Source organism: Myxine glutinosa, chromosome 1 (assembly GCF_964187855.1).
Source record: "Myxine glutinosa chromosome 1, kmMyxGlut1.1, whole genome shotgun sequence".
NCBI classification, from domain to species: domain Eukaryota; kingdom Metazoa; phylum Chordata; class Myxini; order Myxiniformes; family Myxinidae; genus Myxine; species Myxine glutinosa.
This window is the reverse complement of record NC_136261.1, coordinates 192648954-192666453: the sequence shown is the minus strand read 5'-3', so window position 1 is coordinate 192666453 and position 17500 is coordinate 192648954. Positions and strand designations below refer to the sequence as shown.

The 17500-nt window shown below is 44.5% G+C and overlaps 1 protein-coding gene across 3 annotated transcripts in view; it reads left to right on the top strand.

Annotated features, from left to right (window-relative positions):
- The window catches only part of PTPN23 (protein tyrosine phosphatase non-receptor type 23), a 198878-nt gene that overhangs the window by 139049 nt on the left and 42329 nt on the right, over positions 1–17500 (top strand). For 2 of the 3 annotated variants that reach the window (XM_078781737.1, XM_078781750.1), the window contains exons 20-22: positions 7670–7849; positions 7954–10639; positions 14647–14831. In XM_078781737.1, coding sequence (XP_078637863.1) covers positions 7670–7849; positions 7954–10639; positions 14647–14831 — 3051 coding nt within the window. The remainder of the gene's footprint in view (positions 1–7669; positions 7850–7953; positions 10640–14646; positions 14832–17500) is intronic. The other variant, XM_078781746.1, reaches the window with a different exon arrangement.

Sequence of the window (17500 nt, the reverse complement as noted above, 5' to 3'; positions counted from 1 at the left end):
CATGTGGAGATGAACTGTCATTGATAGCGACACATTGTCGCTAACTACAACACAAGCCTGCCTGGAAAAACACCGTCGTCAAAGCCTGGGCACCCCGCCTGGGCAAGTCGGGAAATCCTCGAAGCATCGATGTCTGGCCCACGGTTCATTAATCATCATGTGGACCTTCATGCTTCCTACCAAGGGTTATGCAATCACCGCAATCTCCCACCAATGGCTGTGAGGGGCGGCCCTGAGGCCCGGGACCGGGGCTAGCATGAAGTGCGGGAGGCGGAGTCAATAATCCGCACACCCAAACCTGCAGCAGACCCATCCACCAACACACCACACATTATTACATCCACTCAAAACTTAATTCTGATTGGTCCCCCCCCCCCCCCCCCTCCCATCCCCTCCGCAGCCCAATCAGAACACGCAGCCGTTCCCGGCAGACATTAAGTGCAGCTGATCCAGTGCCCCTTACCTCTGAGTTCGGAAGACAGCATTTTTCTGAAACATCCGGTTTTATAGAAAGAATTTTTATTCTTTATGGCGCAGCATGCGCTTTTTAAATCATGGTTTCATGTGACTCCTGAGCTGCCTGTTTTTAGTTCTTCCTACACAGTCACGTGAAAAAGTAAGTACACCCATGTAAAGTTTTGACTTTTTCAACATATTTCAACATACAGCTATTTGATCTTCATTTCAACAATATTGATAGATAAAGGTGATATAATATAACAAATATCATGAAACTTACATTTTGTAGTCCATTGTATAATTTAAATAAACATAATGCAAATTTCACATGTGGAAAAAGTAAGTACACCCCTACATTTATCACTACTTCAAATACCTAAAATTAGAATCTGGTGCACCAGCTCAGGTGCAAATGATTAGAACATCAGAGAGGATCTTGGAGGAACCTGTCTTATTTAAACCTCAGACATTTAGTTTGGTTTGCTCTTTTTTTTCTTTTCTTTTTTCTTTTTGTATACAAGATCGAGGCTCGTGAAAGAGCTAACATTAATCACACAAAAAGTCAAACCGACACACAAAACACAAAAAACAAGAGGAGCGGCAGACAAGATGGGGAGAGAGGGGGAAGGACACAAACACAACATTTGAGAGCAGGGACATCGGGAGGACTTGGGGGGAGGTGGGAGAGGTATTAAACATATGAACACTGCGGACTCTGGGGTGAATTAGCGGGGGTAGAAAAGATCAAGGTTTTGGATGGGGGAAGATAAGAGATGGTGGTGAACAGCTGTTTTAAAGACCTGGAGGGAGGAGTGGGATTGAAGGGAGTGGGGGAGTTTGTTCCAGAGGCGGGAGAAAAGGGGAATGAAAGAGTGAAGGTGAGCAGAGAGCCTAGATTTTGGCAGTTTAACCATAAGAGGGTTGCAGGCAGATCTTGTGCGACCTGAAGGAATATTGGGGGGACAGAGCACAGAGAGAGCTGGGGGAGCAAGGCCGGAGAGGAGTCGGTAGAAGACAGAAAGACCACCAACCTGCCTGCGGTGAGTGAGTGAAAGGCCCTCGGAGTTAACATCATCGCAGGAGATTCCAATGATTCTGAAAGCTTTGGCCTCAACAGCGTGAAGCCGAGCTAGGTGTGAGGCAGGAGCACCAGCCCAGAGGGGGGAACAGTATTCCATTGAGCTGCGGATGAAAGCCTTGTATGTGGTGAGGAGCTCAGGTGTGCCAAGGAAGGACTTCGCACGACGGAGGATGCCCAGTCGGCGACTGGATTTGGAGGCCAGCTTGGAAATGTGTTTTTTCCAAGAAAGATCATGGCAGATAGTGAGACCCAAAAGCTTGAGCGACAGAACTTCTTGGAGAGGATTGTTGAGAAAGTAGATGGGAGAGTTTTCCAGTCGGTCTTTTCGGAGAGACATAGTAAGAGTGTGAGAGTTGTCAGGATTGAAAGACATGTTCCACTTGTTTGACCAGTCTGTGATTTTGTCCAGGTCTGCAGAGAGTGAGGAGGCTGCAGACTGCCGATCTGAGGGATGAGGAATGGAGCGGGAGATAGTGGAGTCATCAGCAAAGAGATGGAGGATTTTCCAGAGTCGGAGAGATCATTGATGAAGACCAGAAATAGCACAGGGCCAAGAACACGACCATGGGGAACACCAGCCAGAACAGGAAGGGGAGATAAGAGAAATCCATTCAGGGCCACACGTTGCCTTCGACCAGAGAGTAAGTCCGCAAGCCATGAGTGGAGGTTTCCATGGATACCATAGGAGGAGAGTTTGGTGAGCAGAGCTGGGTGCCAGACCATATAAAAGGCACGTGATATGTCAAGGGAGACAGCTCTGATTTCCTGTTTGGCATTGAGGACCTCCATCCATTGTTGAGACAGCAGAAGCAACATGTCCAAAGTAGAATGACCTGGTCTGAATCCAAATTGATGATCAGAGATCAAGCCAGTGGAGAAGAGGAAGGATTTGATATCCGAAGCAATGATGGATTCCATGACTTTGCTGCTAATTGGAAGCAGGCTGATTGGTCTGTAGTTGCAAGGATCTGTTTTTGCACCTTTTTTGTGTAAAGCGGTAATGTTTGCTGATTTCCAAGATGCTGGCAGATGACCTTGAGCAAAAGAGAGGGTGAAAATAACAGAGAGAGGGTGAGATGGAGCGGCAGAGCAGGATTTTAGGACCCGTGGGCTGATGCTGTCTGGTCCAGTTGCAGAATCCGAGTCGAGGTTTGATAAAAACTTCTCCACCTTGTCAGGAGAGAAGGACACAGAGTCCAGGAGCAGTTGGGTTCGACTGGGAAAGGTGGGAACAGAGAGAGATGGGTTTGGGACACAAGATTTTGAGGCAAACACAGAGTTGAGGCATTCGGCTTTGTCATGTGCGGTGTCAACTGTGCAGCCATTTGAAGTAAGGGAGGGAATGGAGGGGGAACAAACACCAGAAACGGTTTTGACCAGACCCCACCAGGATTTGGAGGAAGGAGACAGATTTGAGAGTTCAATCTTGAGTGTGGAGAGATAGTGCTTCCTGGCACTCCTGAGGGTAGACACATACTTGTTTCGAGCTTGGTGGAAGGAACTGAGATTGCCTTCAGTTGGATTTGCCTTCCAAGAGGCAAAGACAAGTTGTTTCAGGGCAACTGCCTCACCACAAGATTCAGTGTACCATGGACGGGAGGAAGGGTAAGACAACTGAAGACGAGATGGGATAAATCTGTGCATGAGAGAGAGCAGTTTGCTTTGGAAGAATTCCCAGGAAGAATTGATGTCAGAGGCAGTAGAGATGGGAGACCTGTCCAGATGATTGATGGCTGCTTGCAGACCGTGCCAGTCGGCCTGAGTGAAATACCAGACTCGTCGGCGCTGAGGAGGCTCTCTGAGAATGGCCAAAGAGATGTCCACTTTAACAAGCACATGATCAGAAGAACCGATTGGAGCAGAAGAAGAGCAGCAGACATTTGCACGGAAGTTAGTCATAACCAAGTCCAGAAGAGAAGATACTCCATTGACTGAGATCCGGTTCGGGAAATTGACAGATTGTGTCAGTCCCAATGAGTCGCAGAAGTCCTTTGCTGAGGTGCGATGGCTGGTGAGAGATGAACCCACACCCAGCCAGCTGGCATGATGACAGTTGAAGTCGCCACATATGAGGAAGAGAGAGTTTGGATGAGTTGATAGAAGTTGGTCCATGTTGTCCGACAGCGAAATGTAAATGGAGACATCACTGTTTGGAGGACGGTACAGAACACATATGAACAAAAGGTGGGAGTGGAGAGGAAGCCGTAGCCAGAGGTACTCCTGGGGGTGGGGTGGACAGAGGGCAGTGCAGGGAGAGTGAGGAAGATAATTTTTGATAAAGATAGCCACCCCACCACCAGGTCGAGGCTCAGGTCTATCGTACCGGAGGAGGGAGTAACCAGGAAGAGATATAAAGGAATCGGAGACATCTTGAAGGAGGAAAGTTTCTGTTAAGCAGATCAAGTCTGGATTGTCAGAAGCAACCTGAATGGAGAGATCAATCAGGTTTGAGCGAAGGCCCCGGATGTTTGAGGTCCATACCGTTGATGAGAGAGGGGGAGCATCGGGTGCAGGACAGGGGAGGGGAGGGGTAGGGTCAGATGAAGGATTAGAGGGGGAGGTAGGAAGAGCAGTTGATAGTGTGGCAGAGATTACAGAAGAGTTACAAGAAAGGGAAGGAGGAGGAGGACGAAAGGTTTGATGGTGATGGGATGAGGCACAGTGAGGGGTTGTTTGAGGGGGGGGCAGAGGAAAGTAGTAGGTTGGGGGAGGTGGAGGTATGAGATAGAAGGGAGACGAAGTGGGGAGGAGGCAGCTTTGAGAAGGGGGTGGGAGGAGGGAGAATTTGGGAGGGATGGTTGGGGGGGAGATTTGAAGGGGAGGGGTTGGGGGAGAGTTTTGCAGGGGCAAGGGGGGAGTTTAGGAGGGGAAGGGCAAGGGGGACGTTTAGGAGGGGAGGGGCAAGGGGGGAGATTTGGAGGGGAGGGGCAAGGGGGGAGATTTGGAGGGGAGGGGCAAGGGGGGAGATTTGGAGGGGAGGGGCAAGGGGGGAGATTTGGAGGGGAGGGGCAAGGGGGGAGATTTGGAGGGGAGGGGCAAGGGGGGAGATTTGGAGGGGAGGGGCAAGGGGGGAGATTTGGAGGGGAGGGGCAAGGGGGGAGATTTGGAGGGGAGGGGCAAGGGGGGAGTTTAGGAGGTGAGGGGCAAGGCGGGAGTTTAGGAGGGGAGGGGCAAGTGGGGAGATTTGGAGGGGAGGGGCAAGGGGGGGGGGGAGTTTAGAAAGTGGATGATTAATGAAAGATGAACATTTATAGCAAATTGGGTTTGTTGTGATTTTCAAGTTGGCGATCCGTTAAAGAACGATGGAGGAGGGTTGGAATGAATGAGAATTTAGAGCATGGAGTGATTTGGAATCATAAGAGATTGAATATTTTTTTGAAATAGAATGAGTTGAAGAGGAAATTGAAAGGAGCCTTTTAAATAGGAAGAAAAACAACGTGTTGTAATATACGACTGAATAAAACATTCCAGGGGAAAGTTTAAACATATTTAAACAGAACCGTGAAGAACAATCTTATATTCACAAAAATACCAATGGGGAGAGGGAGCCTAGAGGGACGACCACGAGTCACTTGAACAGGGCAAAAGGTGGAAGGCAAGGGGAAAATGGGGGCAGGGCGAGACAGCGCACGTGGGCAGAGGCAAAAGCACACGATGGGACAAAAGCACACGAGGAGAAAGGGAAATGTTTTGGGGGGGGGGGTGTGGGGGTTACAAAGTTAGACAAATAGGAGATGTTCGGTGAAGTTTGGGGGAGAAGGGAAAATCAAAAAACCTAGCAAAACCAGCGAAGGAAGAAACAAACTTCGACGGGGGAAGCCTGAAGCTGCAAGGCCTCACACGCTGCGCGGCAAACAAACGATTAATTTATGAAAGATAAACACCGAGAAACATCCAAGGGACACACAATAAGTTCACATGCCGAAAGATAAAATACAGTTAGGACAAAATACAATTGTGAACAGACTTAACTTTGAAAAAGTGGAGACCGTGTGGAGCTTCAAAAATTCGTGACGTCGTCTCGAGATCTCGCAAGATCTCCAAGATCATAGATCATAGATCTCCAAGATCAAGATCTTTGTTGTAAAGTGTTCGGCGTCACCATGCCTAGATCAAAAGAGCTCTCTGAGGCCTTCAGAAAGAAGGTTATAGATGCCTACGAGTCTGGGAAGGGATTTAAAAAGATCTCCAAACAATTTGAAATCAATCATTCGACTGTCCGGAAGATCATCTACAAGTGGAGAAGATTCCAAACAACTGCCAACTTGTTCAGGCCAGGCCACCCCAGCAAGTTCAGCCCGAGAGCAGACCGCAAGATGCTGAAAGAAGTCTCTAAGAACCCCCAGAATGTCATCACGGGACCTACAGGTAGCTCTTGCCACTGTTGATGTCAAAGTGCACGAGTCTACCATTAGAAAGAGGCTGCACAAAGTTGATCTACATGGGAGGTGTGCCAGGAGGAAACCTTTGCTGTCCAGAAAGAACATCAGGGCAAGACTAATGTTTGCCAATGAACACCGAGGCAAAGACGAGCACTTCTGGAACAATGTGCTCTGGACAGATGAGTCAAAGGTAGAGCTATTTGGCCACAGTACCAGAAGACATGTTTGGCAAAAACCAAAGACAGCATTTGACCACAAGAACCTGATACCAACTGTAAAGCATGGTGGTGGAAATATTATGGTTTGGGGCAGCTTTGCTGCATCAGGGCCTGGGCAGCTCACCAACATAGAATCCACGATGAATTCTTCATTGTACCAGAGGGTGCTTGAGGATAATGTGAGGCCATCTGTCGGAAAGTTGAAGCTCAACCGAAGGTGGACCTTGCAACATGACAATGACCCTAAACACACCAGTAAATCCACCAAGGAATGGCTGAGAAGAAAGAAATGGAGGGTTCTGGAATGGCCAAGTCAAAGCCCGGATCGAAATCCCATCGAGATGTTGTGGGGGGATTTGAAACGAGCTGTGCATGCAAGAAAACCTTCAAGCATCGCACAGCTGAAAGAATTCTGCATGGAGGAGTGGGCAAAAATTTCTCCCAGTCGATGTCAGAGACTGGTAGACAGTTATAAGAAATGCCTACTTGAGGTTGTTTCTGCGAAAGGGGGCAATACCACCTATTAGAGCCAACGGTGGACTTACTTTTTCCACATGCGAAATTTGCGTTTATGTTTATTTAAATTATACAATGGACTACAAAATGTAAATGTTTCATGATATTTGTTAAATTATATCACCTTTATCTATCAATATTGTTGAAATGAAGATCAAATAGCTGTATGTTGAAATATTTTGAAAAAGTCAAAACTTTACATGGGGTGTACTTACTTTTTCACGTGATTGTGTATATATTTTTATATATATATATATATATATATATATATATATATATATATATATATATATATATATATATATATATATATATATATATATATATATATATATATACATATATACATATATACATATATATACATATATACAAAGAATTAAGTTAAGCACCCCCCCCGTTTTTTTACAACCTCGCACATTACAAGTTTGTTGTCGTCAAAACAGTGTAATATACCCATGATATTGCTATATTTTCTGGAGAAGTGATATTATGGTCACATAAAAACATAACAATCATGCCGTTTTCAATATTTTATTCTGAATAATTTAAGGTGAAATTTTTTGGGAATTTTAGGCATATTTTCACCTCAATTTAAGTATGGAGCTATAGGTCCATCACGGACAGTGTGGATGACGTTTATGTTTTCTAACGTACAGTCATTGTTCTGAGAAGACCTCTAGCGATCTTTGCGTCAATAACGTGTGTAGGACCCACGTGATCGGATCACTGACTCAACCAATCACTTTTTTTCACTTTGATCACTCAATTTCATCAATGGATAATTGCTAATGTCATACCAATCATTATTTGATCTCACATACCTTAGAATATATGCCAATGTATACATATACACAAAGAATATATATTAGGGGGTGCTTACCTTAATTCGTTGTGTAGGGGTGCTTAACTTAATTATTTGTGTATATATACATATATATACATATATACATACATACATGTATAGATTTTACATGAGAGGTGAAGATAATTGCTGTCTAATTTCCTGCCAGATGGTCTGCAGCTGTGCAAGCATTGGTGGCATCTTATGATGCCCATGGTGGGTTGCTAGAAAAGGCTGCTGAAGGAAGCTGCTTCTATTGTGATTTAAATGCTAAGGCTGGAAATTTGCTGCGTCAAACCCGTGAATCCTGCCAGGCTCAGGAACTGGAACGGAAAAAAGACCTTGACAAGTATGTATCTGGATTTTTTGTTTCGCATTGTTTACCACTGCCCTGCTATTTTTGTTGCGTGTGTTTTGGCAGCAGTTGACTGACCTCATTGTACTTCTTTTTAGGAAAAGGTTGAAGAATCCTCCAAAGAGGCCAACTGCACCGAAGCCCAGCCTTAGTTCTTCCCGGCACCAAGTACCAACTTGGCCAGACAATATAAATTTGGAAGATCTACCTGAAGACCTACGTAGCCTTCCATCAGATGTTCTTGCGGCAATCCTGAAGGAGACCTCAATAGAGGAGTTCAACCCAAGTGAAGTGTTTTCGACTGGACCCCCACATCTGCCCAGTTTTGTTCCTGTACAAAACCGCCATCCAGTTTCACCCTACTCTCAAACTGTAATCCATCCACCTAGTTTCCCAGGATTGCAAGCAGCATCGAATGCTCCAAATTTTCAATCGGTTAGCAGAGGAAGTTCCCATAAGCCTCAGTTTGTTAACTGCTTTCCTCCTGGCATGTCTGTTACATTGCCAACAGGGTTGCCAGTCAGCCAAGGTTCTCTTGATTCTGGCTATAGAGCAAGGGCTTCGGAGTCGAGTTCTGTTCCAAGATGCCATTTTAAGAACCAAGCTGTTGCAATGATGCCCAGCTCATGCTCTGCAGATTTTACCATAGCACCTGGCTCTTTGCCAATAACAACGGTCTATACTTCTGCCCATATCCCAGGCCCCCCATCACTTCCTTGTAAAATTGCCCCACCGACATTGTCAGGCCCATTGGAAAATAGTTTTGCTTTTGCTCACCCTCAAGGGATAGTCAGTTACCCAATACAACTGGATTATCAAAGAGTGGAAGGGAATGTCTTGCCATCTGTTTTTCCAGGTTTTGTTCCAAATCGGTCAACTGCTTTGATCCCGTCTCAGATGCCTCCTACGCACACACTTCCTACAATGGGCCAAGTTCCAATGTACCAGATATCGCAAGGTGGATGTGTTGCTATGGAATCTGACAATGTTGTTTTTCCTCGAGAAACAACAGGGACTGCAAAACCCTCTTATCCTCTTCAGCATACTGTCCCTTTCAACTCATTTACTACGTCATGTGGTTCTGGCTTTCATTATACTGAGGTTTCTCAGTCTCACCTCTCACCTGCTGTTTTCTCATCTGATGCTACTTGCAGCCAGACAATTCAAAGTCCAAAGTTAGATCCAACTACATCAATATATCGACCAATCTTTCTATCAGACCACAGTAAAACGAATGTTCCACTCAATGTACATTCATCATTTGAAGCCATGCCAAAAGGAATTCCACCACCAGGCAATTTCCCCATGCCAACTCTCCAATCAACCAGAGATTTCATTGGATTCAGAGCTCCATCACCAGCTACTTTACCTGGTAGGACAGCTGTTCACCCTGGCTATTTTGCTGCTCCAAATCAGTATCCCTTTCCTCCTCAAAATTGGATGACTCCTCGTGCACCTAAATCTTGTTCTCAATTGTATGACAGCACTGCAGATATGGCCCACTATAGAACATCCCATTTTCTTCCAAGCAATGCTATCCCCCTCGTCCATCCTGTTAGAGCACCTGCAGAAATATCTCGGCAATGTCAGCCTCGACCTAATACTGCTTCCTTAATATCTTCGAGCACGCTACCTAATTTTGGAGTGATGAATTTTTGTAATACTGTGACTTATCCTCCTGATCCAACATCTTGCAGCATAAATCCTTCCATTGTCACCCCTATGCCGGGTGCCTTCCCACAGGCCCCTGTGCCGGGTGCCTTTCCTCGGGCCCCTGCTCCGGGTGCTTTCCTTCAGGCCCCTGTGCTGGGTGCCTTCCCTCAGGCCTCTGCGCCGGTTGTTGCACCCCGGACTGTTACGCCAACTGCTTCTGCTTTCTTACCTTCATCTATCTGTCCCAATCATTCTGCAGTCATGACAGTTTCAGCCCATCAACCACATTTGCCTGCTGGCCATGTTGCTGCACCATATGTTTTGCCATCAACTTCTTTGCCTCTCACAGACAGGCATGCCCAAATGCAGTGTATGCCTGGAGCTTCAGGCCTTGCTCCCTCTCCAGCAATCCCTCAGGAGTCTGTGGTTCATACAACACCTACACTTCCACCTGGTGCATTGCCTTCTACTCCTCCACCAACAGGAATTCCTCAAGTGATGACCTCCACTACTCCATCATCTCCAAGAGCAACAGCTGGCAAAAGCATTCCTTCTCTGCAGCGTCAAAGCTCTGCTCCGGACGATTTGTTATCTACTAGTCTGGACAGTTTGCCAACTGGTCCTCGACCTGACTCTCGTCCACAGCCACCGTTGCAGCCTACAAAAGCTGACGCCAATGCTGCACAAGCCCTACAGGTGATCAACCAAGACCCCTTCCGTAGACCTGATCTCTTGCGCCGCCTTCAGAAAGACTATGAGAAATTTAGAAGGGTGGTGGAGAAGCTTGAGCAGCCAGTTGATGGGTTTACCAACCCACTTGAAAGGCAATGGCGTGAGTTGCAGGAGGTCCAAGAGAGAGAATGCCGCACACTTTCCATTTCTGTAGCACGGTGTTACACAATGAAGAACCGTCATCCTGACATTATGCCTTATGACAAAAACCGGGTCATTCTGAGTGGAGGAAAAGATGATTATATCAATGGAAGCTTTCTCGAGCTCTCTTCATACTGTCCTCGCCTAATCACCACCCAATCTCCACTACCAGCAACTGTTGCAGACTTTTGGCTGATGATTTATGAGCAGAAGGTGTCTGTGGTGGTGATGCTGGTAACCGAGCAGGAGATCGAAAAGGTATGTTTATGTTTGTTTTGTTTATCTATCTATAATTCCACTAATCTCTGTGTGTATGTTTGTTTGTATGTTTGTATGTTTGTATGTTTGTCTGTGACCGCTGTTTCTCGACAACTACCGGTCCGATATACTTGAAACTTGCCAGGTATATTGCTGGGGACCCGAGGATGTGCCTTTTCAAGGTTTTAAATTAATCGCAGAAGTAGTTACCGAGCTATGTCCAAAAAACGATTCAACCAATCAGAGAGCAGCGAGCTATCACGTGTGCCGAACGTGGGGAACAGACTCTGCCTCGGATGGCACATTTGAGAGCGTATTCATTTATTTCCCGTCGGCAAACTATGTTGGCGCTATGTTGGCGTTAAACTATGTTTTAAAACTAATTAAAACTAATTTGCGATTCTTTCGCTTTCCTGCGATATGCGACCTTCCGGAGCTCCTGTGAGAGCGTGCGCCATTACGGATAGTACGGGTACGGGCATGCCATATGTTGGCGTTCAACTATGTTTTAAAACTAATTAAAACCATTTCATGTAAATAGAGGGGGGGGGGGGGGATTGTCACTGTACTCGCAAGCCGTTCGCCATTCGCTTTGGCGTTGCGAATGGACCAAAACATTTCATGGACCAAACCATTTCATGTAAAGCGTTCGCCGTTCGCTTTGGCGTTGCGAATGGACCAAAACATTTCATGGACCAAACCATTTCATGTAAATAGAGGGGGGGGATATAATTTTAGATATATATATAGTACGGGCATGCCCTAGTTAATATATAATTTGTACTGTCCTGTGAATAATTGTTATGGTGCTGTCATTTACTGGCAAAGCAGTGTTTGAGTCATGGTCTCATTTCGTAGATATCAGATGCTTCACTAAATTCCACTCGCCTTGACCATGAGCCGTTGGTCTGACAACAAACAGTGGCCTTCCCCAAATTTAAGATAGTTTTCTTTTCCCAAGAAAGTCACAGTGAGACCATTTATTCCCCTTTGTATTTCTTGGGTCCCCTTCTATGCCAGCCCGGTCTTGGTATCTAATTCAGCTGCTGATATACCGACATCTCACATGGATTTCAGTCTCACTTGCTTTCAAAGGAAATCCCCTTGGGACCCCACTATTTGCGGGGGATACGTTCCTGGAAAATCCACGAATTGCAATACGTCAAATAGCGGGATATTGTTTCAATGAAAAAAGGGGGGATAGGTTCCTGAGTCGTGAAAATCCTTGAATAGAGAGGAACAAACTGCGAATGGTGAGGCAAAACCCATGAAAGTTGATGAAAATCCGCGAATTTGCGGAACACTGCCACAAATTGGGGAAAAAACGCGAATTTGCGGTACATGGCCACGAATGGGAAAAATAAAACGCAATTTGGCCGAACACGGCCCTGAATACGAAAAAAACCACGAATTTGCAGGACACTTTTCCATAAATAGAGAAATAGGTCGCATTTTATCAATGGTGAATAGGTGAATACGTGGATCCTGTGAATGGCAGAACTGCGAATAGCGGATCCCGTGAATAGGGGAACCGCGAATAGCGGGGTCCAACGGTACTTGAAATCTCTGCATAGTCATTGATGAAGTAATGAAGTATTTCCTCTCCTTTTCAGTACTGTATCGCATTTACTTTTGCGCACAAGTAATTTTCCAGCAATGTTTGCCCATTTTCAGTTGGGAATGTGGTCACACATGCATGAAATCAGTGCTTGCCCTGAACACCTGTCATCCACTTTGCATGAAGCCTTCGTACCACATTTCACCATTGTTATTGTCAGCTGTTAATTTTTGGATTCGATCAAGTGCCATTTTCTTCTTTTATGCAAGTACAGTATATGTTGTGTGTGTATTTGCTGAGTAGTTTCAAAGAATGTTCGACCTGTTAATTGTGAGTATGTCATTCCGTGACTTGAGTGGAGCTTTCTCATATAACAATCCTCTTATGACATATATTTTCACGGACCAACTATTACTGCCGTTGAAGGGACATTGAAATAAACAGATCTGTGTGTGTATTGCACATGTGAGGAAGAATTCTTTGCGCTCTCTCGATCTATCTATCTATCTATCTATCTATATATATCTCTCTATCTCTCTCTATCTCTCTCTATCTCTCTATATCTCTCTATATCTCTCTCAATCTCTCTCAATCTCTCTCAATCTCTCTATATCTCTCTATATCTCTCTATATCTCTCTATATCTCTCTATATATCTCTCTATATATCTCTCTATATATCTCTCTATATCTCTATATCTCTGTCTCTATGTCTCTATGTCTCTATGTCTCTCTCTAGCTCTATCTCTATGTCTCTCTCTATCTCTATCTCTATGTCTCTCTCTCTATGTCTCTATCTCTATCTCTATCTCTATGTCTCTCTCTCTATCTCTATCTCTATGTCTCTCTCTATCTCTATCTCTATGTCTCTCTCTATCTCTATCTCTATGTCTCTCTCTATCTCTATCTCTATGTCTCTCTCTATCTCTATCTCTATGTCTCTCTCTATCTCTATCTCTATGTCTCTCTCTATCTCTATCTCGATGTCTCTCTCTATCTCTATCTCTATGTCTCTCTCTATCTCTATCTCTGTCTCTCTCTATCTCTATCTATCTCTATCTCTATGTCTCTCTCTATCTCTATCTCTATGTCTCTCTCTATCTCTATCTCTATGTCTCTCTCTATCTCTATCTCTATGTCTCTCTCTATCTCTATCTCTATGTCTCTCTCTATCTCAATCTCTATGTCTCTCTCTACCTCTATCTCTATGTCTCTCTTTACCTCTATCTCTATGTCTCTCTCTATCTCTATCTCTATGTCTCTCTCTATCTCTATCTCTATCTCTATCTCTGTCTCTCTCATTCCTACCATAATTTTCCACCTCCTTTCTGGTTTTCTTTCACTGTCTCTCATTTCCCCTTAACCTCCCTGTTATGTCCTTTTAATTTTGTTTTAATTCACCACAGCTCCACCCACCCACACCTTCTTGCATATTTGGCATGTAGATGGACTCTAAGTTATACTTCAAGAATATAAAATTATTTTTATCCCCAGGATTTTTGAAAGAAAGTCATTTTTGGCACCAGCCCCTGGGACATGGGCTGGTGTCAGAGGGTCAAATACCAGAAAATGCAATAACGGGCACATTTGTAAGCATTTTAAAATGAAACTTTGTATATGGAATCAAAATTAGGGGCGCATGTGCTTCCTTTGGTGGTTAATGCGGAGGGCAAAATTCATTTGGTGAAACTCGTTGGTATAGAAATGCTGTTTGCAGTCAACAGTTATTTTCGGGGCATAGGTGTAGTTTGACTTCTCTATTTGGGGTGGGGGGGGGGGGGGGGGGGAGGAGGCAAGGGCTTAATATTAATAAGGGGTAGCTATGTAATAAAGGTGGGGGAATTGCCCCTCCTGACCCTCCCCAAACTCCGCCCGTGTATGAGGGATTTTATTGGGTGATGCCGACTATTATTATCTGCATTATTCGAGGTTGGTGTGCTTGCAGCAATCAATGTCTTTGCTTTGCATTTCCTCATGCATTGCACTCGAGTTAATGGATGTTACAAATGTGCTGTTTAAAGTTATCAACGCTAGTGGTCCCTTGAAACGAAGCAGCATGATGCGACCAATGTTACTTTTGTTTCTTGCCATCGCATTCATTCACTGTCTTCTCCAAACTGGCGTAAACTTCCTGAAGTCTATGTGGGTCAGAAATCTGTTCTCTACCCTAATCAGATGGGTTTGTAAAATAAAATTCATCCTCATGCATGATTTTGAGTGTTTTGTCAGTTATTGCAAGAAAAATGGAAGGCTTCAACTGAACATGCTGAACTAAACTTGATTATCTTACAGCATGTCATCATAAACCAAAAAAAACATAAGAGCAAATAATATTAATGTAATGTACTGAGTTGCTCTTTTTATTTTTTTTACAGGAAGTGAAACTGTTCTCTGGTGTTGAATGCAAGTGTTTCCTTTCCATTTACCAACCTCCGTTCACCCCCTCAACAGCAGAAGGTGGTTCGCTACTTTCCGACAGTGAAGGGAGAAATGCTTGTGTATGGGCATTTGTCTGTGAGCCTTACAAACGTGCGAGTTGGGGCGCAGTATACTGAACGAATGCTAACTCTGCAACATCGTGAACAAAGTCTCACCCGGACTGTGGTTCACCTGCACTACTCCTGTTGGCCAGAACTGTAATTGCATTTTATATATTTCTACATATCATCATATTAAAATACACAATTTGGTGTCTGTCTGTCTCTGTCTACGATACATTTGGTCGTTATTTATCCAATCCTAACAACTATAGAATTAAGGGTATATATATATATATATATATATATATATATATATATATATATATATATATATATATATATACAGACTTGGCATTTAATATGGAATATTTTTTTTGTGGGGGTCAACTTACTTTTCAAGATGATTTAGAACCAAAAGTTCATTGGAATTATGTTGAAATTATTCTAGATTTTGTTAATGTGACCTTTAAAAGAAACAAAAACCACATTTGACATTTCGAAGCAAATAAATTGATCCTTGAAAGTGATGGAAACTGATATCGAACTCAATTCACGGACAGTACTGTGTTAAACTTCTGTACGTTTTCCAGAAGTATCTCTTTATTTTGCACATTAGCCAAATTTTTTTTCAACAAGAACAAAACCGAAATTATGACTGAGATTACGGACAGTAAAATTGCAGTTCAGTACTTCGTGTAACCCCCACGAGCATTCAGGAGAGCACGTACACGTCGAGGCATGCTGTTCACGAGATTTGCCAAGGTTTGGACAGGAATCGCTTGCCATGCAGTGACAATAGTCTGCTGCAATTCACGCACAGAGGCAGGCTGCTGGTCCAAGTTGTCGATTTGACGCGTTAATTCTGCCCACAAGTTCTCTATCGGATTCATATCCGGGGACATGGCAGGCCACTCCATATGCTGTACACCACGGTCAGCAAGAAAGTGTTGGATTATGCGAGCACGATGAGGCTGTGCATTGTCATCTTGGAAGACAAAGTTTCCTCGGAAGGCTGCACGAGCAAATGGAAGCAACGTTTCTTCCAGAATGACCCTGTACTTGAACTGGTTCAGGTTTCCATTCAGAACAACCAGGTGGTTTTGCCCTCTGCATGAAACGCAGCCCAAACGGTCACCCCACCACCTCCAGCTTGGACTCTTGGCACTATACAATCTTCGTTGTGGGCCTCATGTACTTGTCTGCGCACTCGGACGTGGCCATCTTGACGATAGACTAGAAATCTAGACTCGTCACTGAAGGTCACAAGATTCCAGTGTCCTGGCTGCCATTGACGGTGCTCTCTGGCCCACTGCAATCGGCGCTGGCTGTGTTGTCTGGTCAGGCGTGGCTTTCTCAGGGGACGCCTAGCACGATAGCCTGCGTGAACCAGTCGTTGGTTGACTAGCCTTCTGGATACAGGCGCATTTGTCAGTTGCTGCCACTCAGCCCTAAGCCGATTAGCTGACTTGGTACGGCCATTGCAGACTAACCGGTGCAGCTGGCGATCATCTCTCCTTGTGGTTCTGTGTGGACGTCCTGGCCTCGGTATTGGAGTAGGGACACCCCCCTGAGCATTTCGCTTCAGGATCTTTGACACCTGACCTTGAGTGATGCCATACTGCCGAGCAATAGCATGCTGTTTCATGCCAGAATTTCGTGAAGCCATCATTCCATGACAAACAGCATTGTCAAGTTGACGGACCATCTCCAGAGGAAGCGGCAATAACTTTTGTAGATGTGCAGCATTTGTTTTCCACTAATACAGAACGCAACAACCCTTATATACCCGATTGTGAAGCCAATCGTCAAATGTACCTGTCCTTACATTTTGTCACGCCACCTGTGATATAATCCTGTTATTGACTTCTTGCTGCGAAAGACAATCAGTGAAATGGTTCTTTCAACAAAGACATCACCGAAGGGTAAAAGAAACTCACCAGATTGATATACTGAGTTCAGAAAGTAAACCCAAGTCAAGAAAAAACATATATTCCATATTAAATGCCAAGTCTGTGTATATATATATACACAGACTGGTATATATACAAAGCCCTGGTGTTGGGCTAGCGGCTAGGGTGCCGGCTTAGGATCCTAGGATCCTGGGTTCGAATCCCGGTCGATCGCTGAATTAACGCCAGGGGGGTTGACTCAGCCTGTCATCCTTCCGAGGTCGGCTAATTGAGTACCAGTTCACTGGTAATTCCCTGTTTGTCGTTAAAGGCGGCAAAAAGGGTTGGCATCCGGCCGTAAAACATTGCTTCAAAAAGGGGACCAAAAAACAACAACCACGGTTCCCGAAAAAGGCCAACCCCCGCTTCGCGGGGAAAAATGGCCTCTAAAGGTGATTATTTATATATATATATATATATATATATATATATATATACAGTGGTACCTCGGCTTACGAGTTTAATCCGTTCCGTGACGGAGCTCGTAAGCCAAATCGCTCGTAAGTCAAAGCAAATTTTCCCATTCAAATGCATTGAAATGCTATTAATCCGTTCCAGCCTCAAAAAAAAAACACCAATTTTTTTTGTTAGGTGCTTTTAAATAACAAAAATGTACTTTATAAATAACAAATAATGTATAAACAAGCACGACCTCGTATATACTGTACATAATACAAGAGAATGTAAAGAAATAAACTGGTTTTATTAAGCAGAGGAGAAGAGCATGCCAGGTGAGGTGTGCGTGTTGTCGACTTGGCGAGGCAGTACGATCGTACTCCTTCTACGATATGTACGATTTTGAAGCAGAAGGAGTCCATAAAGGCTATAACGCCAGCCGTTACGATTATTTCAAAGCTCCGGACCTCTATCCATGAA